The sequence below is a fragment of the Temnothorax nylanderi genome, unplaced genomic scaffold (genome assembly GCF_030848795.1).
Source record: "Temnothorax nylanderi isolate EJ_2023f unplaced genomic scaffold, tnyl_v1.0 TNYL_tig0016_pilon, whole genome shotgun sequence".
NCBI classification, from domain to species: Eukaryota; Metazoa; Arthropoda; class Insecta; order Hymenoptera; family Formicidae; genus Temnothorax; species Temnothorax nylanderi.
In genome coordinates this window covers 2,053,259-2,079,872 of record NW_027249078.1, presented here as the reverse complement: position 1 = coordinate 2,079,872, position 26,614 = coordinate 2,053,259, and the positions used below count along the sequence as shown (strand labels likewise).

The 26,614-nt window shown below is 37.8% G+C and overlaps 4 protein-coding genes across 10 annotated transcripts; 2 read left to right on the top strand and 2 right to left on the bottom strand.

Moving 5' to 3' along the window:
- The first annotated feature begins 115 nt into the window (after positions 1 to 115).
- Prtp (thioredoxin domain-containing protein pretaporter) lies at positions 116 to 2,129 on the top strand. 2 transcript variants are annotated; one of them, XM_071698858.1, is made up of 5 exons: positions 116 to 297; positions 401 to 547; positions 751 to 859; positions 932 to 1,222; positions 1,320 to 2,129. In XM_071698858.1, exons 1-5 carry the CDS (start codon positions 116 to 118, stop codon positions 1,779 to 1,781), a joined length of 1,191 nt encoding a protein of 396 aa, XP_071554959.1. In that variant the 3' UTR covers positions 1,782 to 2,129. The 2 variants fall into 2 exon arrangements, with proteins under 2 accessions (XP_071554959.1, XP_071554958.1); XM_071698857.1 differs by having other exon boundaries at positions 920 to 1,222.
- Positions 2,094 to 14,397, bottom strand: LOC139768541 (uncharacterized). Of its 2 annotated transcripts, XM_071698852.1 has the most exons (7): positions 7,290 to 7,765; positions 6,973 to 7,202; positions 4,729 to 4,870; positions 4,253 to 4,564; positions 3,867 to 4,017; positions 3,521 to 3,795; positions 2,094 to 3,317 (listed from the first exon to the last, which is right to left on the bottom strand). In XM_071698852.1, exons 2-7 carry the CDS (start codon positions 7,179 to 7,181, stop codon positions 3,105 to 3,107), a joined length of 1,302 nt encoding a protein of 433 aa, XP_071554953.1. In that variant the 5' UTR covers positions 7,182 to 7,202; positions 7,290 to 7,765; the 3' UTR covers positions 2,094 to 3,104. The 2 variants fall into 2 exon arrangements, with proteins under 2 accessions (XP_071554953.1, XP_071554954.1); XM_071698853.1 differs by lacking the exons at positions 6,973 to 7,202; positions 7,290 to 7,765 and adding an exon at positions 14,258 to 14,397.
- Napi-t (Na[+]-dependent inorganic phosphate cotransporter) lies at positions 11,542 to 17,333 on the top strand. Of its 2 annotated transcripts, XM_071698850.1 has the most exons (8): positions 11,543 to 13,651; positions 14,267 to 14,526; positions 14,669 to 14,899; positions 15,024 to 15,108; positions 15,227 to 15,332; positions 15,426 to 15,690; positions 15,822 to 16,196; positions 16,276 to 17,333. In XM_071698850.1, exons 1-8 carry the CDS (start codon positions 13,642 to 13,644, stop codon positions 16,507 to 16,509), a joined length of 1,566 nt encoding a protein of 521 aa, XP_071554951.1. In that variant the 5' UTR covers positions 11,543 to 13,641; the 3' UTR covers positions 16,510 to 17,333. The 2 variants fall into 2 exon arrangements, with proteins under 2 accessions (XP_071554950.1, XP_071554951.1); XM_071698849.1 differs by having other exon boundaries at positions 11,542 to 14,526.
- Positions 16,638 to 26,554, bottom strand: LOC139768537 (uncharacterized). 4 transcript variants are annotated; one of them, XM_071698845.1, is made up of 13 exons: positions 26,238 to 26,554; positions 25,759 to 25,920; positions 25,447 to 25,647; positions 25,021 to 25,140; positions 24,551 to 24,607; positions 23,051 to 23,162; positions 22,848 to 22,971; positions 22,629 to 22,764; positions 22,107 to 22,166; positions 21,185 to 21,310; positions 20,823 to 21,076; positions 20,568 to 20,755; positions 16,638 to 20,482 (listed from the first exon to the last, which is right to left on the bottom strand). In XM_071698845.1, exons 1-13 carry the CDS (start codon positions 26,251 to 26,253, stop codon positions 20,182 to 20,184), a joined length of 1,857 nt encoding a protein of 618 aa, XP_071554946.1. In that variant the 5' UTR covers positions 26,254 to 26,554; the 3' UTR covers positions 16,638 to 20,181. The 4 variants fall into 4 exon arrangements, with proteins under 4 accessions (XP_071554946.1, XP_071554948.1, XP_071554947.1 ...); XM_071698847.1 differs by lacking the exon at positions 22,107 to 22,166 and having other exon boundaries at positions 26,238 to 26,548; XM_071698846.1 differs by lacking the exon at positions 24,551 to 24,607 and having other exon boundaries at positions 26,238 to 26,547.
- Between the last annotated feature and the right edge of the window lie 60 nt (positions 26,555 to 26,614).

Sequence of the window (26,614 nt, the reverse complement as noted above, 5' to 3'; positions counted from 1 at the left end):
TCATCGCCCGTCGCCGCCGCCGCAGCCGCAGCCGCCGCCGCCGCCGCTTTCCAGTTACTCCCGATATCGTCCACGCCACGGGATCGAGTGATTCCGCGTCTCCGTATCGTGAAGAATGCTGCCGGCCGCGATGGCGAATCTCAGCGTGTCCAAGCGGTGGGTCCTACTCCTTTTGTTCGTGCTGAGTCAGACCGGTCACGGCCACGACGAGGATGCGCATACCCTCCGGTACACGCACGACAATTTTTCCGCGGAAGTTGGCAAGAGGAATCACTTCGTCATGTTCTACGCGCCATGGTAAACGAACGAGTAGTTCGTTTTCATTAATGTTACTTTTCTATGTCAGCTAATTGGAACGGTGGATTCTAATTGAGAGAATGTTCTGCCCGTTCTGCCCAAGGTGCGGTCATTGCCAGAGACTCGGTCCCACGTGGGAGCAGCTAGCGGAGATCTCGAACGAGGGGGACAACGATATAAGAATCGCCAAGGTGGACTGCACGATCGAGAGCGTTTTATGCAGCGAGCAGGACGTTACTGGTTACCCCACGTAATATGCCTTTGCCATTTGACTTTCATTCAAAATGGATTCTCTTTTTAAATTGATAACTAATTTTATGCATCACTGCCAATTATTGTCCAATAATATCTTTACACGTCGTATTATACAAATATCTGTATCTGTACAAATTATCTTGGATTGTATTGCAAGCACACGTTGTAATGTCTTGTCTTGGAAACTTTTGAGTGCAGGCTAAAGTTTTACAAGGCTGGAGAAACCAAAGGCGTCAAGTTCCGAGGCACTCGAGATTTACCTACCTTGACTTCTTTTATTGTTGATCAATTAGGTGGTTCTTCTACGGTGTGTATGATTCATATTGAATTCTGTCTACTACTTTGCGTCGAATTGTTAGTGTCTCAGTTTATGTTTCAGGTTGAAGATGTTGTACCATCCCCTCCAGAAGCGGTGAATGGATTATTGGAATTAACGGAGGATACGTTCGAGAAACACGTATCTTCCGGGCATCATTTTGTTAAATTTTATGCACCCTGGTGCGGACACTGCCAGAAATTAGCTCCGACGTGGGACGAATTAGCCAACAGTCTTCGCAACGACGACGTAGTCAGTATTTCTAAGATAGACTGCACGCAGCATCGTAGCATTTGTGGCCAGTTCGACATTAAAGGATATCCCACATTGTTGTGGATCGAAGATGGAAAGAAGGTATCGATTGAATTATTACTTTTTTTCGTCCAAAGAAGGACACAATTATCTTTTGCGTAAAAGAGCTTTGGCTATCAAATATAGTATAAATTTTTAGATAGATAAGTATACTGGCCAGCGTACTCATGAAGAGCTAAAGGCTTACGTGTCGATGATGTTGGGTAAGAATGCTGACGAGCCGAGCCGAAAGAGCGAAACTACTGACGGACTCCCGCATGCTATATTAAGCCTGACAGCCGACAGTTTCAAGCAAGGTATCGAGAAAGGTCTTTCATTCGTCAAGTTCTTTGCACCTTGGTGTGGACATTGTAAACGCCTGGCTCCCACGTGGGAGGAGCTGGGCAAGAAGTTCTTCGGCAACGACAACGTGAATATCGTCAAGGTAGATTGTACACTCGACGTAAGCAAACAATTGTGTAATGAACAGGAGGTGGATGGTTTTCCAACATTATACTTGTATCGTAACGGACGCAAAGTCTCCGAGTACAATGGCTCGCGTAATCTCGACGATCTCTATGATTTCGTGATGAATCACTTGAAAACGCACGACGAATTATAATTCTGTCTGCTGTTAAAGCGTTGAGATAAGGGCTGTGTTCCCATATTCACTTTCAGTGACTGAAAGTGAATATGGAAACACAGCTATAGTCTCATAATATTCTCAATTGTACTTTTTCCCAAAGTATTATTCCCAATAGTACTTGGAATAATTGAATTAATTTAGAACGCATGACGTATCGATTTTTCATCGTCAAAGAGAAGCGGGAGTTTTTTCATTTTTATACCATATACATCGAGAAGAAAAAACAATATGCTATATATAGAATGGTAATATACCAGAATGTAATCCCGTGTCAAAGAAAGATGTAGGTACTTCCAAAATATATCTATTTATTGTCTCATCTCAGTTATTTTGCATTTGTGCGTATTTAAATCTTCTCTCTCGTTTCCTTCTGTATACTTTTAAACAATTATAGCGGGGGGCTGTAACATTCGGTAAAGAGACAAAGTAAAAGAAAATAAAATGAAAGTTGTTCCTCGTATATGTATCACGGTAAAAGCGTGAAATCAGTAAATGTTATACACTTATGTTATAGTCAATGTATGCATTTACTGAATTTTATGTTTCAAATTTATATCTTTTATAAGCAACATCATTTTCACAGTGATACAGATTGGGTTGGGTTGATCAGGTTTTTGTGGGGGGTGCGGGGTGCGGGGGTCGCAGTCCCTCACTCCTCCATTTACTGAATTGTGTGTATACATTTACTGAATTTCACGCTTTTACTGTAACATATACATAATGCGAGCATTGATTGATTTCGCTAGAAACAAAGATAAAATTGATCGATTCCAATTGGTAGTTCTTTACATATTGCATTTGTATTGCGCGCGCGTGACAAGTGATGTTCTTTTATTGCAAACACATCTAAAGATTTCACATGACTATAACCATTAATGGATATACGTGTATATGTTACATTTTTGTGTTTCAAATATAAGTGACGCGATAACCCTGTTTTATTCTCCGTGCGTCTGTTTTAATTATCTTTTCTGTATCATTTACTATCGCCGCAACAAGCTACATTGGGAATCAGCTTCGCATAGAAGCACGTTATGATCACAATGGCGAACATTCTCATTACACGCTAATACAAGTCCCGCGCTTTCGTTCGATTCTCATTGTTAAAAGAATCTGTTGTTAATCGAATGAAATCAATATTTGTCGGAACAAATCGATGTTTTAACTTGTAGCGAAATGGTAGCCGACATTAGAGAAAGTGCAAGGTGCAAACAGTTCTTCGGGCCCGACCGTCCCCGAATCTGTGCGATCATTTTGCAATTAAAATTATATTCACTTTCCATATTCTCTGCGTGGGCCCTAACAAGGTTTACAATAAGACATGCTGAAGTTCTCGCTGTCGATGATGCGGTATTGATAATTCTTGTAGGTGGTGAAGTCTGCGTCGCGCATCTGGAAAACGTGATCCATGATCTTCTTGATCACCGGTGCCAAGCTCGGTACATTCGCAGCGGCTGCCATCTCGTCGTAGTAAGCCCATTGTCTGTCCTTGAGCTTGTTGATATGCCTCAGCTAATGGAGAAGAAAGAAAAAAATTATTATAACTCGACGTAATCTCTCGGTGATGAATTTATACATTATCGTATCATGTACGTATATTATCATTTTCTGAAAGTTTTTCTGAATCGTCATTCCGCTAATCTCTATCACCGCCCCTCAAACTGCGATCTTTCTTCAGCTGCGAATTCACAGAGATTAATCCATAAATCTCATACCGGAATGCCTTGATCCAGCAGAGATTTCTTCTCGATTTCGAATTTCTCGCGCATCTGTTGCGGCGACGGTAACTTGACGCGGTTCTCGAGGATGGCGAGGATGTACTGCGCCTGAATATGAAAACACGGGAACGGTATCACGAGCGCGGGCAGGCCTATGAAGAACAGATTCGTGTAATCTATGTGCACCAGATGTTTGTAAATAGGTTCCACGTGGTCGTCATCTGTACGTATCTCAACTTTAGTTGACATAAAGGGATACGTGAACTTGTAACCTAAACCAAAATCATTATCCGTAAAGGTCTAGTCTCAAAGTTGAAACACTGATATTTCCGAATTTATTTACCGGTGCAGAATATAAAATCGTCCACTTCCGCCGTGGAGCCGTCACGGAAAGTGAACATGTTCCCCCGGACAGACTCAACACCGGGCCTTTGCTCGACGTTGCTCGACATCTTCGAGTCGAACTGTTCCGGCAGATTATGACTCAGATATACCTGGAATCGCCGAAATCGAAGAAAACGAAAGATTAATGAAAAGATCATGTCGAAGATCGTTGACGTTACGATCACTCCGTATCATTTCTACGCGAGACGTCGCAGAAACACGTCTTATTCGGACATTTGATCAGCTGTGATTTATCGGGGCATCATTAGGAAGATGAATGCGCGTGATTTTATATTTGCCGAAGATGTGATAATTCATAGTACAGGGATTTGTGCACCAGCGTACTTTAGCGGCATATTGCGAGACTTCCAAGGCGATATCGATGCCGGACCAGGACGCGCCGAGTATGCAAACCCTCTTGCCGGCGTAGGTTTCCGGCACCCTGTACTGGTGGCTGTGAACGCGTCTACCGTGGAAGCTTTCGATACCTGGAATATGCGGAACACGACCGACACTATAATGACCGTTGCACAGCACCACGGCGTCGAAGGTCTTTGTGGTCTCTACTTTGGTCTCCAGTGATTGGTATGTCACCGTCCACAACGTCCGACCGTTCCTCGTAGTTTCTGGCTCTACGCGCTTCACCAGAGTATTCAACTGAAAACGAACACGACTCAAAATAAAAACGTAAGAAAAAGGAAAAAGTAATTTTTAAAAACCGTATTAATAATCTTAATTTTAATTAATAATTTTAATTTTATTATATCTCAATCTGTGCGCGATCTTGTTAGAGATAATTAAGATAAATGTCAAGAACTCACTTTAATATAGGGATGGAGGTTGAAGTGCTTCGCATAGGCCATGAGGTATTCCCTTATAACTCTGTGATGGGTGAAAGATGGGCCTTCCGAATCTTGAAAAGGAAAGTCAGGTATTGCCATTATTTCCTTCGGTATGTTCGTCCTGTAACAACGCAAAAACAACGCTCATTCTCTCTCTCTCTCTCTCTCTCTCAGATAATTCCCATATTGAGGTGATCACGCGCGCGATTTTTATTAATTTTTACCCGTCGCGGAGTTCAGAAGATACGACGACCCGTAACCCGAGAATAGCGATAAACAAAGTTGCTAGTTGTTAGCAACTTGGACCGGAATAAAAGCTTTGGTCGACTTTACTCGATAGAAATAGACATAGCTGGGAAGATATTTTTTTCATCTTGCGATTAAGTGGCAAAAAGAGCTTTTTCAGAAATACTCCTTATCCTTCTTGTTTTTATTTTTTGCTCATGTCATCCAACACGGTATTTAGTTCAAGTTAAATTTAAGTCGACTGCCGAAGGCCCCGACGACTCACGGGGAAAAGTTAACTTGGCAGCGGGCGGTTGCTCCAGAATTTGGAACCATGTTAATAAGAGAGCGGTACAGATAGAATATAAAAAAAGATTACGTTGTCTGAATGCAAATAGGGAATCAGATCTAATGTTTGCTTCGATCGATTTCGTATACAAAAGTGCTGATACATCTTCGTAAGAATCCTTGACTCTTTCACATTGTTGCTCGATGGCTTCCGATCCACACATTGCGGATTGCCTCATGCTCGATTTATCGTCGACGTAGTGTTGAGTTATTCTGTGTCTCCTTTCCGGAACTGGCCGTTCAAGAAATATGTCTTCTCATTAATATGTCGCAAAGTGTATCGCGTGTCGAGTAAAGTTTATCGCATTAGAGTTAATGTATTAGAGAGGCGTTTCTTGCGTGTGCGGGGACATTGTATTTTTTACCCGCGATCGCGGATGGACGAAAGGATCTTATATTGCCCTGTAGTTAGACACCGGAAAGAAAAAGAACCTGGGCTTTGTCGTCATCGAATGATTTTATCAATTGAAATATATATAGACTAGACGAAGTCGTAAATACGTAAAGTCTGAAGTCTGAAGTACGAATGTGTATAGCCAAAGCTATGCATGCGGGTTGAAAGCTCCGCGGTCCACCTCGCGAATTGTAAAAACGCATTTTGTTTACATCTTCGTAATATTCTAGATTTTACTATATTATTATACACATCTACGTACAAGGCATATTACATTTATCTTTTCCGAATAAAGTTCAATTAAATGCATTTAAAATAAACTAAAAATATAATAAAAATAAGAAGATAAAATAATTTTTATTTCATACTTATATGAAATAAATTTATTGCATACTGAAAGCTCTTTTACTTTGAAAACTTGTTATTGTTCATCTTATTCTAATTTCCAAATAAATCTACAGCCGTAAGTAAAATCAAAACGATAACAAGAACCCAGATAGCACAGTGACAATTAATTCCGTCATAATGCCGTCATAATGCCGCCAATGACACGTCTTTCGTGTAGGATATTGACGGCATTATGACGGCACTATGACGGAACTATACGTCATTTAACGTCACTGTGCTATCTGGGAACTCATATTTATATACAAATACTTTTTTTTTTAATTTTTCTCAAGGGTTCTCAAGAGCTCGTACACAAAATTTGCTTGTGAAACATTATAGAACACTCTGCATATGTTACAATTGTATTATTGCAATTAATCTGTATTGTTTAAGAAATATGAATAATTAACAAAAAATGATGCAATAATGTAGTGATACAAATCAATTGGTAAACGAGACGTCGCAAAGTTGCAAAGCATTACCCCCTTGGCTACGCGTCACTTATGCAATTTCGTTTTTCCGTAATAATTTTGCAATGACAAAGATCCGTCAGTTTATCTCTTATTAATAAGAGAGAAAGACAATTCATTCACGAATAACACTCACACTATATGTAACTCTATAACGTATTTGCAAAATATCATAAGTTATGTCGAAGTGCAAAAACATGTGAGTGCAGATTTATTAAGGTTTTCAATTTAAATGATCGAAATTATTTAATATGACTTACATCCTTTTAATGTTAAGCAATTTAATTATAATCTGTTTACATCGCGCGTATGAAAACGCGCATGTTCTTGTTTACCAACTCTCTTTTCGTTACAAGTGTTATGTCGCAATGTTTCTTCAGCTAAGGTCAACGATCTCACCTAAGATTCTTGTACATGCTGCTGTGTATCAAAAGCCCGTGCTTGTCAAGATCCGTTTCATCGGTATAGACCCATGTACCACCGATCTGATCAGTTTGCTCGAACAACATGAGACTGTAGATATCTAACTTGGCCACTACGTGACGAGCTACCACCAAACCAGACACTCCACCACCCACAATGGCGATTCTCGTTTTACTACTCGGCATGATTTTTCAATAAAAAAAAGCCTAAGAAAGTTATATATTAGCACCACTCTGAATTTCAATTTAGAATAAAAGATAATCGGATATAAATACAAATAAATATATATATACCTCAATTAAGACGAAGGATACTTCTTTCTTTTTCCTCTTTTAAAAAATTGAGTAAACGTGTTAAAATATTTCTCAATCTATCGGCGTACAATTCAGTATTTAATTTCTCCGATACCACCACCACCAGAGCTACAACTCTTTCACTCGTCGACTGTTAAAATCGTAAAGATGATATTCCGCCAATAGAATGGGACCACGATTAAAAATGTAACGTTTGTACGGAAACAAAGAGGACAGCGACAAATAACACTTATTGTTAGCGCAAAAAATAAACCGAAGGCAAACTCGATTTCCCGAACTGGTTCCGCAAAAGGCTGAATTAAGACTGAGCTACGAAAGTAAGTCCACTCTCGTTAGCCGGCCGTTACATACTAACGTTCACATATGGAAAATGTTTTCTTTACCCGGGTTTACGGCCCCTATCCCCTTCTTCTGATGAAATCGCTGTGGGCTTACAATCAGCATCCGTGAGAGGGAGAGGGAGGGAGGGAGGAATGGAGAGAGAGGGAGAGAGAGGGAGAGAGAGAGAGAGAGAGAGAGAGAGAGAGTGTCTGCGATTAAACTCTCATTAACAAAAGCATAATTTCGAGCGAGAAGTTTCGGGGTCATCGCGGTTCGCCTCGCGGTTCGCGGATTAATGTAGCAAGTAGAAGATTTAAACATCTTCATAATCAATATAATCATATTTATAAACATAATATTTCAGAGCTCACGGTAAAGCAGAATCCGAAAGACGCAAATCTAGGAACTCTTGGTCGTCCTCGTCGTTGGAGAAAAATGTCAATTTAACATTAAACAGAGAAGTTACGTCGTCAAGTACACGTAATTGCTGCACAAATTGAGTTGGAATGTTAATGAAATTTTCTGACGGAACGATTCGTTAAAACTGCTTAATGAACTTCACGATCTTATTCGTATTCCGTGCTCGATCGTGCAACCCGCTCGCGGAAAAAGAAAAAAAGGCGACGTATCGAGATAGGCTGGCGTCTCAAATGCGGCGTGTAAGAAATTACGTGTTACGTTTCGTCAGGCCGGTTTGCGACAGGGAAAATTTACAGTGAAACGAATCGTTTTTTTTTCTCCCGATCGTAAGATTACCATAATTATCTTCTGACTGGTCTCTGGAAACTGGGCAGGTTGATCGCGGCGCGGCGCGGCGTAGGACCGAAGAGAGAACGCGAGCTGGAGCTGGAGAACGCCCGCCGCTCACGATTTCGCTTGAAATAAATTCTTCGAATTAAATCGATTTAATTGTTCATCGAATTAAATCGATATTACTCGTGTAATTGATCGACTTGCCCGCTCTTTTCACGATTAATTACTTTTTCCGGTTCCTCGCGGTTTTTCAAGTAGAGAGTAGTAGAGAAAGTGCCAGCGCGATGTTGCATCACGCAAACGGATATCGTGTACATGCGTATATAAATATGTATATATACAAATTGCGATGACGTTGAGGTTGAACGCCTTGGGAAGTATTACGAATGACGTAAATTTCGTAACGCTGTATCCGAGATTAAATCCGTGACTATCCAATTCTAAGATTTATTCAGCGTAACGGCGACAATTCTCATTGGTAATATGAATTAAAATTAACGAGATGAGAACCGTCGTGCGCATTTATCAATGCAACACGAGTTCCTGTCTATATTCTTGCGTACTTTAATCTTAATATCACATTCATATTAATGCCGCTATTTTTAAAGAGATAAAAATAGTTTTTCCTTAAAATGCATACTTGGCGAATTCTGATACTTCGGATACTCGCGCTTATTTCAATCGCAATAGGACAAGATGTTGCATGTACCGATGGTGCTCTTTCTGATCTCAGGGTCGGGGCCAGTCAGTGTAATAGAGCGTATTAAAAAAAAAAAAGAAGAGAAACATCACACAACAGATGTAAAATATGACTGTTGTAAAGTTTGCGCAGCGATCGAGCGTGACATGCGTGATTTAAAATGTGCTGCAAATTCGGTGCGAGCTTAATGTGACTTTTTCGAGTAATGAGCTTTTAATAAATACACTTATCGCGCGAGACACAAAATACGATTTCTACGTCAAACGAATCCTCATAAAGGCCATGTTATTGCAATACAAGATTTCTGCGGCGTTATCATGGGGCGTGATATTAAATGGTGATGCGCGTGCCAGGAGGGATGAAATGCGTTTCAGTCTTATCACCTGAAACACCTATTTTTCGGCTTCAACTGTACATTTTCTAAAATCAAACGAACGTGTATCTGATATACGTCTGAAAATCTCGGGGCGAGAAATCCCTTGTCTCCAGCCATGTTGGTGAGACGATGCACGGAGTGCGTAAATAATTTCGTTATAATTTCCCGAGCGTCGGGGATTCTTCATTAAAATTTCTCAAACGCAGCACTTGTACGCATGTCTTTTACGCGTCTTATACAAATTTTATTTTCCCCTCAACAAAGCATGGCTTAATCTTTCTGAACTCATTCTACGGTCTCTCAGACCGACGGAACACAAAATCAACGTTTCTTTTTCCCCCGAAAATGTAGCTTAAAAATATTATCAGAAATAAAGATTAATTTTATTTACTATTTCTTCTATTTTTTCATTAAAAGACATTCTCAACTTTAACGAGAAATCAAAGTTTATACCAAAAACAAACTTAATGTATTATATTTTTATTATATAGAAATCGCTGTCTCACCGTGAGTCTATGTGTCATAGAACATAGGGTGAGTTCAAGAAGATTGAAATACTCCAAATGCAGACCAAGAATTATGTAATAATGATAACGAATTAGCAAGAGAGCGAGAGCTCTTTTTTTTAACACAAATTATTATTACGGTCGTCCAGCATTGATGTTATCATTTAGACGTACGATTCTACGAATAAATGTACCAGTCTCTTTCTTGGGGTCAAAATATAATAACTCAATGTATAATGTGAGATTTAATTACTCAATCAATAGCAATGCAACGAGAATAATGTGCAGAAATAAGCTGCATTAATTATAATTTTTCATTGGGATACGTTCGAAACGAGAATAGATTACTGAAATGTCGTAATGCAATCAATATGATAAACCTCTGTTTTTTAATATTAATCTCGCTTTTTTTTCATTCTGAATGCACGATTAGTACTTCGCGGAAAGATTGAAGAAGAAGCTAAGCAGATATTGGATATTGGAAGGGAGATAGTGGGTTATTTATCAAGTTCTTTGACTGTAAATACACAGTCAAAGTCAGTTCAGTGATGGTTACGCAGAGGAATCTTCCGCTATGAAGAAAATAATTTTCGGCTGTTACGTAGCTAACGCTTCGTTAGAGCCAACATCTTATCTGTTTGCTTCCATTCGTTGCAACGTATTACTGAAAGTTTACGAAATTCATGACGTTTCAGCCGAGTCTTATTACTTTGTATTAATTCTGTAACGCCAGGCAATCTTTTTGCAATTAAACAAAGATAAATAAAATTTATCATTCATGAAAAGGAATACATGTATGTCATATTAAATTGAGGAAGATATATAAACAAGACTAATTAATATACCGATTATTGAATAAAAATTCGCGTTACCATATTTTCGTTGAAGAAGACTCGACTTCAGATGGATCATAAAAACCTTAAGCTTAAATAAGAAAAGATACAGGACAATTTGTAAATTAGATTCGTTACATTATCCCGCTATCAAAAGGGGTGAATAACCACATGGCATTTTCACCTTGTTATCTGCGCGATTTGTTTCCGGCGGTGTCCCCGATGATGAAATCCGTATGAGATCAGAGCAAGCTGAAGATAATTCGTTAAAGCAATTATCAAGCGCAGATATGATTATGGTGCACGCGTTCTTCCATCGCGCGTGCGTCGTTATCACTTTTGTGAAGCAATTAGAGAAGATTATCCGCGAGAAGACGATTGAAATTCCAGTTGAAACAGGAAACGGAGACGCGAGGAAACAATGCAGGCTTTATTTATCGATAATATTGAATGGACGATTAATTTTCTACGGTTCAATTATCAAACTCTTTCTATGAGGAAACAGATATAACTTTTTCTCCACTGTTATCTCAGTGAGAATTAATAATATTACGCTTAGTTACGTATGAATCGCTTAGAAAGAGGTATCGAACCTGAAAATGCATCATTTTCTTTTTCCGCTGAAGAGATTCACCTAGGATAGCTCCAAAGCCCATTGGATAAAGCTTAATAAAAATTTTAAGGGCTGTGCTCGTAGAATCTGCCGTAATGCTCCTAGAAAAATATTTAATTTTATAATAAAAATTTCCGTGATCTTAAAATTCATTTCTTATCCTATTATCATGCTTTTAACGTTGAACGATTTATCTGTATTTATTATAATATGGACAAATATACAAATCTATAGTTAAACATCAGCTGTAGCAATCGGAAGAGTAAAGAGTTAGCGAATTTGATACGCAATACAGTTACGCTAACGCAATAAGTATTGTGCAGTATACGAGTAATATCTATTACACGAAATTGTGCTCATCATGCAATTGACATTCATCCATTTGACAACTTACAAAGTTGTTTTCAAGGGGGAATCAGACTTTAACTTGACTGCTGGACCTCTTAGATGGTTTTATCAACGGCGAAGCGTAAAGAATTGTGCTCGGAGATACAATGTTATTCTGGCAACTAATTAAGATAACGCGCATCTCAATTACGGCCTTAACAAAAGGTTAAAACGCAATTAAATTGCGTTTGAAATCAAATAGATAAGTAGACGTTTTATGAGAAGGAAAGTAAAGTAACTCTCCCTATTACTACAAAAAAATAAAATTAATATTGACAATTGAGTAGAAACGTATATACGCTCAAGCGAGACGGAATTTGTGATTCTCACTGCGCGGGTCACGCATTGACAATGAAAACAGATTTAATTATCTATTATATGCAGCTCAATGCACAAGAAATTAACCCGTCCCGACAATTACATCAAAGTGTATACTCGATCACGCGCTTCTATCCCCGTCGCGTCGCGGTATTAATAATCTAGGTAAATATTGATTGTGGTAGCTGTCATAAATTTTCAGCAATCACGCGAGCTGGTTACATCTAACGCCAATATGGAAATGCCATTGTTGCGCGCACGATTCGTGACACAGGTAGAAATTTTGTTTACATTACTACGATGACCTTACAAATGCGTGGTAATAATGTTTTGTCAGAGATCTGCAGCCAGATCTCGCGCCAGAAATATATTACATAAAACTTTGTGTTATACATGTGATAAGACGAGATTAAATATTATATACATACGTGCGTATGCGTATACGTAAGCGTTTTTCTTTTCAAATATTGATATAATCGATAAACAGTTTTGAATGATTGATAACGCAACGAACGTCTCGAAATAATAAAATCAAAGTTTCGGATTTGCTTAATAGCTCAGCTATTATACTCAAGTAGTAGAGTGATATTAAAAGACGATATAATGACACGACATTTTGATCTATTAGACTGTCACTAATATTAGTCGTCACTCTTTATTGTCATTTTGCTACTTGGGTAATAAATGAAATAGATAGAATATATGACTTTTTTTTTGTATAATGACAAAAAAAATGTTAATTATTTAATTGAGATTTATTTAAGATCAATCAAAAGTGACAATATCTTGTGACATTGTCCGTATGATGTGTGTGACAAGAACAGACGGAACATTTCGTATTATGACATTCGACAATATTTGAGAAGAAACGTCAAGCGTCAAAGAAATAAGCGCGAATGTCAATAGTGGCAAATTATTGCGATTTCGTTATCTTTTAATTATCCGAAATATGTGTTATCGCGTCGAGTATTACTAGATCAAATAAGTTTTCGATAATCATTGCAAATAGTTTTTCAATTGTTTAAGATACCGGCGCGAATATATCGTTAACGTAACAAAATCGTCGTCGCGGAGTACCGTCGCGGGGACACAATGAGGGGGTTTGAAGGCTTTTATGAAACAGAGGCGTGTCACTTGTCGTGACTTCTGCGAGAGTAGAGGATCGTACACAGATTCCTGCGGTCCACACAATTCGCTCGAAGAACAGTCATGCAGTGTTTGACGCGACACCAACTGATTAACATACACTCGGATGCACGAAATATATCGGGATATATTGTACGAGAGGCCAGAGGAAGAATCTGTATCCGCCATAGGATGAATTCGTATTATTGAGATACAAATTCATTTAAATATTTGCTAGTAGTTGATCCAACACGTGGAATCCGTATTTCCTTAATATCGTCCAACAATAAGATATCGACTAAGATCGTGTAAAAACATATCAAAAGTGATGTATATTGTATATTGACAAGTGATCATCTCCTAAACGTCAAGGATTAGTTAAAGAAATAAAAATAAGAAATGGATAAGAGTAAGTATAAGGAAAGTTTGAATTCTGCATACAAGTCTCATTCGACTTTTTTTAGTTTTATTCAGTCATCGCATTTCGTCGCATAGTAATACGTCATCTCAATTATACAGAAAACGTGTATCACACGTATAATCCGCGCGTGTCTACCAATTTAATTCATCACGATATAATTACCGTTCGATCATAATCTATTATTATAATATAAAATCTTCCCAGATTGACTTTGCTCGTTCGATCGAGAATTGCTTTAAAAGAAAAAAAAATAATATTAATGTTGATAATTAATTATCAATTTTCTTAGACCGGTAACACTGTTCAACAAAAAATGAGAGAACGATTACCTTCAGTCTTGTGCATTTTTTTGTTGTTGGACAGTGTAATAAAAAACTATATAACAGATAAGTATATCTGTATCACTGCATTCGACCTGCATGAATCGCATGCATTCGATTGGAAAGACAAGCTCTCTTATAATAAAATACTGTATTATATTTGTAACAAAATACTGTAGTGTGTTTTATTCATTGTTATCAAATAAAGATGTTGATTTACTAGAAAACAAGTATATTTGTCTTTAATCAATCCTCCTCGAGATGTCATACTTACGTTTTTCAGAAAAGGAGTTGATTACATGCCGAGATGTCTTATGGCTCTTAGTCCTTTGCGGCTTCGGCATCAATTACATGCTGCGATTAAACTTGAACCTCACCATCGTCGCGATGGTGATACCATATCCGAAACCCGCGGCGGTCGCGCAGTGCAATGAGGAGAACAGTACAACTGTTGACGTTTGGATCAACGAAACGTCTCGGGATGACAATATTTCTTTTCCGATTACGACGACGACGACGACGTCATCCTTCACAAATGTTACGGTATCCTGAAAATAATCTCTTTAAAAGCTATTCCTCTTTCGCGAACAAAATTCACGGCTCACGAGATATGCTTTTTTTGCATACGATGTTAATTTTCTTCGCTTCTTTCCTCGACATTTTCTTACCTCGTGATTTTATTTAGTATGAAGATCGATTCGCCTGGAACGAGTACGAGCAAGGACTGACATTGGGTGCCTACTACTGGTTGCACTGGGTGTCGCAGCTGCCTGGTGGTCTTCTGGCTAGGCGATATGGCACGAAACTCGTGTTCGGCCTGGCAAATCTCTTAACGGCTCTCTTAGGATTCCTCATACCCTACGTGACGCATTTGTACGTGTTGATAACTCTTCGTGTGCTACAAGGATTCATCGCGGTAAGCTTCTTGCAAAACGTTCTTGTGAAAATTAGGACCTCTTTAGAAGCTCTAATTTTTTTCTCAAGTTTGCTCGTACATCTAGAGATATTACTAATGTTTTCTTTTTTCATCTTCGCTTCAGGGTGTTATATGGCCATCGATGCACGACATGACGGCCAAGTGGATCCCGCAGAATGAAAGAAGCAGATTCGTCAGCGCTTATCTTGGTAAGGCGTAGATCGCGCTGCGATTGCAAAATCGAGATAATATGGAAAGCGAGTAAACTGAGCTGAACTTTTCATCTTCATTAGGGGACCATCGAATATCATCTGATATAATTTTCAGGTAGTTCCGTGGGAGCCGCGATTACTTACCCCCTGTGTGCAGCCGTTACTAATTCCTTCGGTTGGGGTGCATCCTTCCACGTGACATCTTTGCTAGGCATAATTTGGTGAGTGTCCTTAGAGAACGCAAACTCGCAATCACGTTCGGATATGCGCGTCGTCCAGTTCCTCGGGAGTTAATTTATCGCCAATTATCGCAGGTACTGCTTCTGGCACTTCCTCGTGTACGATTCGCCGCAGCAGCACCCGCGAATCTCCAAAGACGAGAAAAATTACATCCTCGACAATATCACCGGATCCGTGGAGAGCGAGGAAACGGCTCCAATACCCTGGAGATCGATAATTCTGTCGGGGCCGGTATGGGTTACCATCATCGCACATTGGGGCATAGCTTGGGGCCTCTTCACCCTCATGACCCAGGCGCCGAGTTACTTCAATTTTATTCACGGATGGAATATTAATGCTGTAAGTTTCGCGCGTACGAAACTTTATTACAGATCTGCCTCTGAATGAATTCACGTAGGATTCACGTATGTTATTTCGTCCTGTGTGTTGGTCGTATATATATATAATCCAAATTTCAATTACTTTTCCAGACCGGAATACTGGCGGGAGCGCCGCACCTGCTCAGAATGATCTTCTCGTATTTCTTCTCGATGATGAGCGACTGGCTACTCCGCACGAGGCGAATGAGCTTGACGAACGTCAGAAAACTGGCCACCTTCGTTTGCACCGGCGTACAAGGGATCCTCATCGTGGGTCTCGGATTCAGCGGGTGTCATCCGTTGCTCGCGGTTATCTTCATGATGGCCGGTACGGCGGTCAACGGCGCTGTTTCCGCCTCCACTTTGGCGATCTTGGTCGATCTGAGTCCTAATTACGCCAGCGTCCTTCTTGGATTCGCCGGCATGATCATCGTATGGGCCGGATTCATCTCGCCAGCCATCGTTGGCGTACTAACGAATAATAATGTGAGTCTTCTTCTTCTTCTTTATCCAAGATCCTTCTTTCACGATAACGTTAATTTTACAATAATTTTTTTTCTCACAGCAAACAGTGGGACAATGGCGCTTGGTCTTCCTTATCGCCGCTGCTAATTCGATAGCGAGCGGCATTTTGTATATGATGTTTGGCACTTCAAAAGAGCAACCGTGGAATCAGTATACCAAATTAAATACGAAGGAACGAGAGATGCGGGAGCTGGTCCCAGCGACTGTGAAACGTGACAATGACGCCGAGAATGCTGGTGACACTGAAAAATCGAATTTTATTAAAGAAAGATAACAACGTAATTCTTAATTCTTTGGTCACCGTGTGCTTATAGCAACTTCTTGCTAATCGATTCTTTAGGACGAAATGCCATAGTAGCCTCTAAACGATCTATTAAAGGGCATTATTTAACAAAGAGGACGTTAACGATTGATCGTATATTTGATAATACACTCGCATACAACTTATTCTTGAAACATTTCATCACAAGGAAACAAAGGAATGAAGAAATGACATTACAGTGTAAATAAATGCTCAACTATTTGCAATACGTTAAGATACGTATTATGATTCAGATGCATCTCCGATCGCCATACACACGCTCTATAAATCAAATTATAAATCAAATTCACATATATCTAATTTCTTATAATAATAACGCATTACACTCCGTCTTCGCAATATGTAAATTGCGGTGCACAAGTTCCAGTAACAGAATCGACGAGCGCCGAATCGATCGTTCTCTATGGCCGTATGGCCGACATTACGTCCATCGGTCTTACACGAAAGAATTACTGGAATTATCACAGCTCCTTTTCTGCTGTGAAGCAGATTAAATACCGCGCCTTATCCTACTTCCCATGGACACAACACCGTGCGCAGCTACCATTAGATATTTATCATTCGGATTTTCGAATCATCGCCTGTAAATGAAAATGCGCAGTGGTCCGAGTTATCGAAATGTTCACATTTTCGCAAACCACTGTAGAGACGAACAAAGTACAACGTGTAGACATTTCGCACGTTAAATAGTATTATCGTTATGCATATTGAGATTTTTGCACCTTATAATTATAATTAAATCCTGTGAATTGAATAAAGTATTTTTCTTCGCGTCACACTGTAATAGACATTTCTCAAATATCTGTATTAATACACCTAGGTTCAGTCAGCCTAAGTTCAATCAAGATTTTATTTTCAGACTTCGATAATAAAGCTTTGCATTTATCGGAAGACTGATTTACGCACGGACAGATGCAAACTACACATTTTCTTCCGGAAGCCACAGCAATGTGACGCTCTTTAATATTTTAAATAATAGATAATAAATAATTTAATACATACTTAAGTATAGCAACGTAAAATGCACATTTTAATTGTTCTATAAAGATCGTACATTTTTCATATTTTTTAATATGAAAATATATCAAAATAAAAACTCTAAAGATTAATGAAACATTGATCCTTCTTGAAGAAAAAAAAAAAAAAAAAAAAAAAAAAAGCCAAGATATCAACGCTTCAATATACTGTATTTTTAATATTTCCAGCTCTCCTTGTATTTTGAAAGTTTCTAGACACTTAAAAGCTGCTTTAAATACTCAAAATTTCAAGATAATAATCATAGAAGTAATTTAAAAGATCATCAAATAATAACTTATGCTATTCATCAAGTAGACATTCAAGTTGACATTGACATACAAACGACTTCTCCCTATAAAATACAAACTAAATAATGACGTGAAAGAACTCGTATATTATATTAGCTATCTATGACATATAATCTAATAAGTAGCAAATATAAATACAGGTAGAAAACACAGTTATGCGACTAGTATTGAAAACGCGTAAAACTAACGCAAAAACGAATGCGCAATTGGAAGCTCGAAGCTCCTAAGTTTTAACTGATATGAGGAATTTTACGTATAACTAATATTAGGCCTAAAATAGGAATCTGTCGTCATAAAAGATAAATCAATCTAAAATTCTATTATATAAATCCGCGCGCGCATACCCCGATTTAAATATATATTATATTTTATATTTATATATTATATATATATATTCATATATCTGTATGTGTACATGTAGTCATTCTCTATATTTGATAGAATTTTAAATATGTGCGTCTACGCAACAAGTGGCTTTTGTCGTTTGTGTTGATTTTAAGTCTTCCTACCATTTAATGTTGATTAAGGAAGTTGTAAGAAGAATCAGAAATGTTAAGAATTGCATAAAATTTAAAACATAAGCTCTTTTATAAATAATTCTCTATTATAAAAGAATTATTTATAAAAGAGCTCATGTTTTAAATTTTATGCAATTCTTACCATTTTCGAATCTCCTTATAATCTCCTTAATGTCTTTGCTACACACGTATAAATAAAATAATTTTTCAAAATAGATTTCATACGTGTATCGATAGTCCCTTGAAATTTGCGTGCACGGCACATGAGCTACAAACGAAATAAACGATTTGCACTAACAGATAGAAACTCATAGAGAATAAAAGCAAAATAAATAAATATAAATATTTTTCTTATGTTCTATAAGATATTTATAGCTAGAATTAATCGTATTTTTGTAGTTTTTATGTTACTCTTGAATTTTGTTAAAATTTCAAGATCTCTTTCACCATTAACACATACATATGTCATATATGTATAGTAATATCTTTTTTTATTCTTTAGGTCCATATTTGAATTTGATATTTAGATATTAAGTTTTTGTGCACTACCCTGTAAATGTAGAATCCCTTTATTATTGAAAGAATTGGTATACCAATGAGATTTTATCCAAGGGCACAGAAAATTTGTCTCGAAAATTTTTTGCGAGAATAGTATCCAGATTTTAAAAGGGCAGTGAATTTAACAATATGAACACGTTGGCACATTGTAATAGAAATCTTTGTTGCGTATCTCGCATGTAATCTAGAACTTGAGAAAAATGCATTTTGTTCATTGATCCTCGTAGATGTATACCGTGTGAATATAGAATGCATATATATCTGTTGAAAACGTCAATATATACTCTGGTAAACATTTAATAATTACTCCAGCAATATACTGTAACGACAATTTCATTTCGATTTGGTAAATACTGTCAAATGTACTTTCAGTTCCACAGTTACGTCCGTCATATACCTACCACTAGAACAGTTAATAATTTGCCTAACTGGTATCTCGTTTGGACTTGGTGCAACGTCTAATCATCCTAATCATAGCAAGTACGAATGCAACAGTAGCGCTATTAGATTAAGTTAGACAGAGTCACTATTAAATTCATTACCTATCTAGAGAATGATCTTTTAAAGCGTCATTAGTCTTTGTTGCCTCTGATTGTTTGGTGTTCAAAGTCGAACATATACGCGCCCGCCGCGCGTGTTCGTATAACACATACCCTACTTACCATACGTCTAACACGAATGTAAATTTATTTTCGCAAAGAAAAAATTGTCTCGTTGCAAAAATTGCAATGTATTATGCGACAATTATAGGAAATAATGATGGCACTATTTTCTTTTCGAGTTTTGACGTATAAAAAATTCAAGTAGAATTCAAATAGGAGATGACCTATGACAGTCAAGTATTTTTTTTCAATATTCTCGAAAATACTTGACTGTCTTTTGATTTCGACGTTAATATTGAATAAAAACATCTTTTCAAAAAAATATTGTTAAGCGATTGTAAAAATGGCACTAAAAAAGTTGTCGAAAATTTGAGCGCGGCGCGTTGATTATTCCATAAGATAAATTATTGTGCGATCTTCTATTTAACTTTAAGTATTAATTAAGGAACCTACCAAAATTAGCCAGTTACTTAATTATTTCTGTGCACTTTGCGCAATACACGCTTATCCACCGTTTTGATTTTAGACCTCATCCTTTGCTCTACAAAAAAATTATGCGTATTGCGTTGTACGCCATGTAAAATAAACTAAGAAAACAGAAAAATTAGATGAGTAGCGATATTAGTCATTAGTCGGTGGATCCATAGCACAGATTATAGCTTTCATTACGCTGGCTGCCGCCAGCGCCGCATAAGGCTGCCATTCTTTGATTCGGGTACCGTCTTTGTAATCGGCAATCCCGCGAATTACAACGAAATTCTCACGGCAATTGCCCAAGATACTCTCTACGACAGCATCCATTTCCGCGTCGAATGCGAGCGCGCCGAATCGGGTCGCAAACTTTTGCCTAAGTTGATCGTCTCGCGCGACTTGTCGGCCGGATCCTACTGGCGCCAGATGAATTCGGGAGCATCCATCAGTTCTACAATAATAAAATATTAATGTATATATATTTATACATCAAAACGCACGCGCGGTGAAATGTTGAATTAATTTTCACCCATTACCTCTTATTTATGGAGTCTTGAGGAGCGATTGGATGAGATACCTCGATGACATCCCTCTCTCCAATAGCCATGTACAGTTTATCAGATTCTGGTGGTGGAGCATTAAAATCATGTTCCGATTGATTGACCAGATTCTGCAGACCTTCTTTCATGTACGTCTGCCACGGCGGAAACGCTTCGTTTTCAGCCTACAGAAAAAGATAAACATTTTAGACGAGCACATAACACGGTTCATGTAAATGTCGATCGAATTACCTGTTTCTTGAGAGTCGCTGCAATTTCTTGAAGACCGAGATTCGGCGGGCAATACTCCTTGGTCTCAAAATGATAGTTCCCACTTTCGTTCATCTTGGCACTTTCGCAATAAACGTACGTATATTGCTTACTGAGCGGCGTCGGATGCGATATCACAACATCGCCCAATCGCACGTGTTTATTGTAATCTGTATAATGAGGGACACCACCACCAACTCCAACGAGAAAGACGAAATCCACCTTTTGGAATGTACCTTCAAATACAAGCAAAGGCAAAAACATTGTAGCGATGTGTAATGAAAATAAAGAAATATATACGTCATATAATATAAAACAAAGTTTCGAAGAAGATAAATGCATACCTAACAATCTAGTAGTGGTATTGCCAGCTGCGGTCATTGCTTCCCTGGTGTGTCCCACAGTTGGCAATTTAGTGCACACAATCCGATGCGTACCGATATTGCCCAAAGTATATACATTTGATTCGCCTATAACAAACGGTATCTATTCGTTATCCGTGTCTTTATGTATTTTGAAGTTTACATCTCCTTTTGTTCTTGATTTGCGTATGATACATGTGCATTGTGCGGCTATCAACAAAGTAGGAGACGGAACCTGTGTTATATGTGACGATAAAATAGATAACAATCCATTCCGCGTAGATGCATCTCTCAAATCTAGTAATAATACTAGACATAATAGAGAGAAGCAAGTTGTATCAAAAATTTATTTAAAAATGTGTATCTAGTGTCGTCGACAAATTACAGATAAAATACATTTGAATAAATGCATTTATTAAAAATTAAATTATTTTATTAACATTTCCAAAGACAGAGAGCTTTGATAAGGAAAAAGAAATAAAATCTTCTCTGTCGCGCGGGAATAAATATTAAAACAATTAAAATTATTATAATATTACTCGTAGATAAAAATGATAAAATAATAACATAATAAAAATGATTAACAAAATAATACGATGTATGAAAACCAGATAAAATAAATGTAACACAAAATATGAATAAGCCCGACAAAAACATTACACACAACAAAAAACAAAGCTATACAAAACGTTCGCAATGCGAAACAAAAACTATTATATATATATTATAATAGTTTTACTAACATATATTGTGTAATACATAAAATCATTTGTAACATAAACGACGAAACAATGTGTTTCAAAATTATAGCACCATTTTGCCCCGCATTGTTCTTCGGTCACAAGCAATTGGCAAGCTATGAAATGACATTAAAATGATAGAGTTATGTTACAAACTACTTTACCAAAACGGCATATCACTCGCGGAACCCCGTCTGTCGTGTCTGTCGGTGTACTTGCGGTACCTAAAGTTTCATGCATGGTGAAATCCCCATTATCGTTTGAACATTTGCCGCTGAGTAGCGGAGCAATATAAATCAACAGTTATATTTGCGTTAGAAGCGGAAAAAGAAAGAATGACTACATAACCAGAAATGGTTACATAACCAGTCGGAAACCGATAACGTTAGCGAAAATTTATTGGGTATAATTTGATTAAAATGTTTTAAAAATGATAATTTAGTAACTCGTTGAAAAAAAATTATAGCTAGGAATAAAAAGCACAAAGGAGTCTCTCAATAGAACTATTCTTCTAATATTCCAAAAATATTCAGTCACCATTATTTATATAATGAAAAAATTAAATAGAGAAATTAGTTTACTTTTCATAGCGTTACTTCGGTATATCGCAAATGTTACAATTTTAGAATTATCATTCTTAGATGTAAAATGTATCTTAAACAGTAGTAAATAAGAAAAGATCTTACCAACAGTGGTGTAGCGAACGAAGGTTGTCTTGTTCTCGATCAACGAATCCACAGCAAGTTTTTCACAATATTGAGCTGTAATGATAGCTATGGTAGGTTGTTTCGCACTTGCCATCGTTGGCATCTGCTTCACCACCTAAGAATACATTTTGTAGCATTACGATATATACATAAGTTAATAAAAATAAACTGAAAAATTATATTTAAGTAATAAATTACTTGGACTTGGGTATCTTCATGGACAACACGTGTGAAAGCACCATGATCCATTGATTTAACAAGCCCTTTCTCTTGAAGTTCTTTTAATTTAGACTCCACAGCTGATGGTTCCCATCCATGTTCCCTAAAAGCAAAATAAAATTGAAATATAATTTCTTTCAATTATTTTCTTGATCTAAATTCCATTTAATACAACTACTTACTTCGCGATGTCAACCACGGTGACTGGATTCGGATAGGCAGACTCAATAAGTTCCAGAACTTTTTCTACTGTTAGCTCAATCACTTGACCCATTACGGTTTCGTCTGTAGATACTTCCAATAAAAAAAAAAAGGAACACTTATTTAATCGTGCAATTAAGTAGCGGGCATAGTAAGTTTGTCAGACTTTTAAGCCGTACATATGTCTATTGTAATTTAAAAATGACAGTTAATAGCATCGAAACAAGAATACAGCACTCCATAACATATGCAAGTTAAATTTTCTGCCGTGTAGATGAGTGTATGTAGATGAGTCTAAATTTGTGTATTAGGTAGCTTTAATCCGTCCAAGATAGAAACGTGTCAAGTTTTGGAAATAGTATAGCTGTAATAAGTGCACAGTTTAACTAGTCTTTGTTTCTGTAGCTAGAGTCGAGCCAGAACCGTTAAGTGAAGAATACAGCTAATGTATATGTGGGAGTAGAACTTGAACACATATACGTATATGGGAGTGACCATGAGTGAAGGTTCGTGCTCTACATGGATGCATTTCCTTACAGAATGAAGACTAAAGTGGCAATGTCATCGTACTATGTACTATGTAGTATGGCTAAGTATGGTAACGAATAACCAATTGGGAAGGTAGAATTTAGGACAGATAAATAAGTGTGATTTTTATATGTATATGATAAGATATGTAACTAACATGTGCATATGGTTCTGATGCTATAAATTTCCATATTTAAAATTAATGCAGACAAAACAGCATTGTCGAAATTAAATTTTAATTAAATAAATCCATATTCCAAATAATTGATGTTTATTGTAATCTAAAATCTTATATCGAATAGTTTATGTATGTTGGACTGTAAAATATTTTATGTGTTGTGTAATAGTTTTATCTATAATCATGCTGTGAGGGTAGATATGTATATATTGTACACCATGTATAGGGAATACGATATCCAGGTCAAGTCAAGTGGTTAAACGGGCGATTTTTCACACTCTAATTAATGTATTATCTAATAATTGATCGTTCGGTTAAACAGATTGGAAAATCCTCTTTTACATAATCAAAGTGCATAATAATTTTTATAAACCCATAACAATCTCAATTTTAATCAAGAGAATAGAAATATATCTTCTTTTGTTTTCTTTTTTGCTGAACGGAACGTTAATATGAATCAATGCAATGCAGATCTAATAATAGCCAAACTATGTTAAGTCAATGTTGTTATGGTTACCAGATTATTGTGCCAAGCGATAGAATGTATATATATAGTATCTACTAGCTAAGTAAGAGAAACTCCTTTTCTTTTAATCTAAAATTATACACAAAAGATTTAAACATCTTGTCCAGTAATTATTGTTATAAGAAGATATATTATGTGTATCAATATATTATGTGTGTTTTATTTGGATTATTAGCCTGTGTATGAGAAAAGAAAGAGAATAAACATCAATGAAATGTGACAAAAATGCTGATTTTTTCATTCTCGAACCTGATCTCCACATAACTTTCTCAGAGGGAGGAAGTGTGAATAGTAAGTGACCAGTAGCTGTGAATAATAGAAATTAAGTATGAAATAGATGTTCACGCTCAATACAATGTAATTGCGAGTATAGAATGTACATGGGAAAACTCTGATTTTAAAATTACATAATGGATATATGAGACACCGAGAGTTTTAGTCAAGTGTGCATTTCCTTTTGAGTTCAGCTACGACATTGCACTTGAGACACGTCTAATCTCTTCCAATAAAGAACCATTAAGCCCAATCGGCTTAATCAAATAACCATTAATCCCCGCCCCCTTCCCTTTCACTCATACAGATCTTTTTTTTTATTAAGCCAAAGTAGATTATATTTGAGAATGAGAATGCATATAGGACTAATATATAGACTAAATCTGCTATTTCTTAGATGCAATTATCTCTGTAATATTATTAACAAAGAAAAAATAACTACTTACATGGCCTGCTTGGAAGGGTGATCGGCTCTTCCAATTGCCTCAATTCCACTTCCAATTTTTTAATACTGGGATATTTATGTTGCATCAATTTCATTATCTTTTTAATAAATCCCACGTAATCTGCAGAGAATAACCGGCATTGTAATATTACACAGCAGAAAAAATTTATATCAATCGTAGGAACTTATATTGATCAATATCAATCTTTCAAAGATAAATGCTAAGTTTGCTATTTAAGCTTCTTTCTCAGATATATATCATATAGAATTTCACTCTCTTACTGTCAACAGTTAAAAATGAGCAATCTCAGCATGTTTATAAGAGAACAAAGAAACGTTTGCTTAGACCCTCCAGTTATATCAGATACACATTTAATCTCGCGAATACAGTTCCAAGAAACGCCGCTCGGATTGTCGATGGATTCACCTCTAGGAAACTCCTGCGGTGTAACAAGTTCTCTGAAAAATTCTTGCGCGACGCTCGGCTGTTCCACCTCGGCGAGGGTATCGACGAACCAGAATTGAAGAGTCCTCTGTTCCTGCGTGTGCTTCCCGGTTTGCGCACTCACCAGGAACACTCTGAATTGCAGGCACAGTTGGGCAGCAGGATGCACCTCGCCATTTGTCACTACAAAAATTGAATATTAAACATGCGGTCCATCCCACAGTTGGATTTAATTAAATACTAAATATGGGTATTGGGAATTTGGGAATCAATTGGGAGGCAAGAATATCGTACCAGCCACAGCTTGCTTGTTGATGACAATCCCCTTGTGATCCCCCCCAGCGACGTGGACGTTGTTCTCGTTCCCGTTCTCCGTCGGGGGCTCCAGTGCCTGTCTCTCGATTATCAGCGTCGTCGAGTTCGCCGTCTTGCACTTCGGCGTCATGACGATGTGCTCTGCCCCGGGAAAAGAAAATGCGCGTCTACAGAAAGTTCTTTATCTTCGTCCTTATCGCGCGCGAGATAAAACCGCATTTCTCGGGGAACCGCATTTCGTAATTTCGCCAAATTCTTCTCTTACACTTTTTTTTCCCCCCCTTTCAAAGCAACAATCCAATTTAAGACATTCGGACAGGACAAGTGAACAAAACGACAACTGTTTGCGAAAAAAAACGCGTCGATTGGATCGGTGAGATCGGTCTCGAAACGAGAATCTTTCCGCGCCCGAATTTCTCTCTCTCTCCCCCATGAATTTTTCTCGTTTTGTCGCTTACCAGTCTTCTCGCCCATGTCTACGACGTTGTTCCGTTTCGTTTGTCTTGACACACTGCTGTTTCCTCACGAAAGTGACAGGAAGGTGCGCCGAACTCGGCCGAACTAGAACGCAGATCGAGATATACGACGATAACACCCGCGTCACCCGCTCGGATCGACGAGCGGCCGCTGACTGTCACCAGTGGCGTGGTGATGGGTGATGGCGTATGGCGTCACCGATCGGCGCTGGCCGGCTGGCGTTGGCGGCTGGCCGCTGGGCGCCTGTGATGTCAGCGGCCGATGCATCATCCCCTTTTTACCCCTTCCCCTCTCGTTCCATTAATGACCCCTGGGACCCAACACCCTGCCGTTTTCTCGAATTTTCATTCCGGGATGT

Excerpts from the sequence above, each read along its gene's own strand:
- Prtp (XM_071698857.1), top strand. The coding sequence starts at position 116 with ATGCTGCCGGCCGCGATGGCGAATCTCAGCGTGTCCAAGCGGTGGGTC. Across the intron at positions 860-919 it reads AATTAGGTGGTTCTTCTACG|TTTATGTTTCAGGTTGAAGA; the intron begins GTGTGTATGATT and ends TTAGTGTCTCAG. Across the intron at positions 1,223-1,319 it reads GGATCGAAGATGGAAAGAAG|ATAGATAAGTATACTGGCCA; the intron begins GTATCGATTGAA and ends ATAAATTTTTAG.
- LOC139768541 (XM_071698852.1), bottom strand. The coding sequence starts at position 7,181 with ATGCCGAGTAGTAAAACGAGAATCGCCATTGTGGGTGGTGGAGTGTCT. Across the intron at positions 4,871-6,972 it reads AGCATGTACAAGAATCTTAG|GACGAACATACCGAAGGAAA; the intron begins GTGAGATCGTTG and ends GCGTTGTTACAG. Across the intron at positions 3,318-3,520 it reads TGCTGGATCAAGGCATTCCG|CTGAGGCATATCAACAAGCT; the intron begins GTATGAGATTTA and ends CTTCTCCATTAG.
- Napi-t (XM_071698849.1), top strand. The coding sequence starts at position 14,245 with ATGTCATACTTACGTTTTTCAGAAAAGGAGTTGATTACATGCCGAGAT. Across the intron at positions 14,527-14,668 it reads CATCCTTCACAAATGTTACG|TATGAAGATCGATTCGCCTG; the intron begins GTATCCTGAAAA and ends GATTTTATTTAG. Across the intron at positions 15,691-15,821 it reads ACGGATGGAATATTAATGCT|ACCGGAATACTGGCGGGAGC; the intron begins GTAAGTTTCGCG and ends TTACTTTTCCAG.
- LOC139768537 (XM_071698845.1), bottom strand. Across the intron at positions 25,648-25,758 it reads CAACAAGCAAGCTGTGGCTG|TGACAAATGGCGAGGTGCAT; the intron begins GTACGATATTCT and ends CAATTTTTGTAG. Across the intron at positions 23,163-24,550 it reads GAAAGTTATGTGGAGATCAG|TATCTACAGACGAAACCGTA; the intron begins GTTCGAGAATGA and ends TTTTATTGGAAG.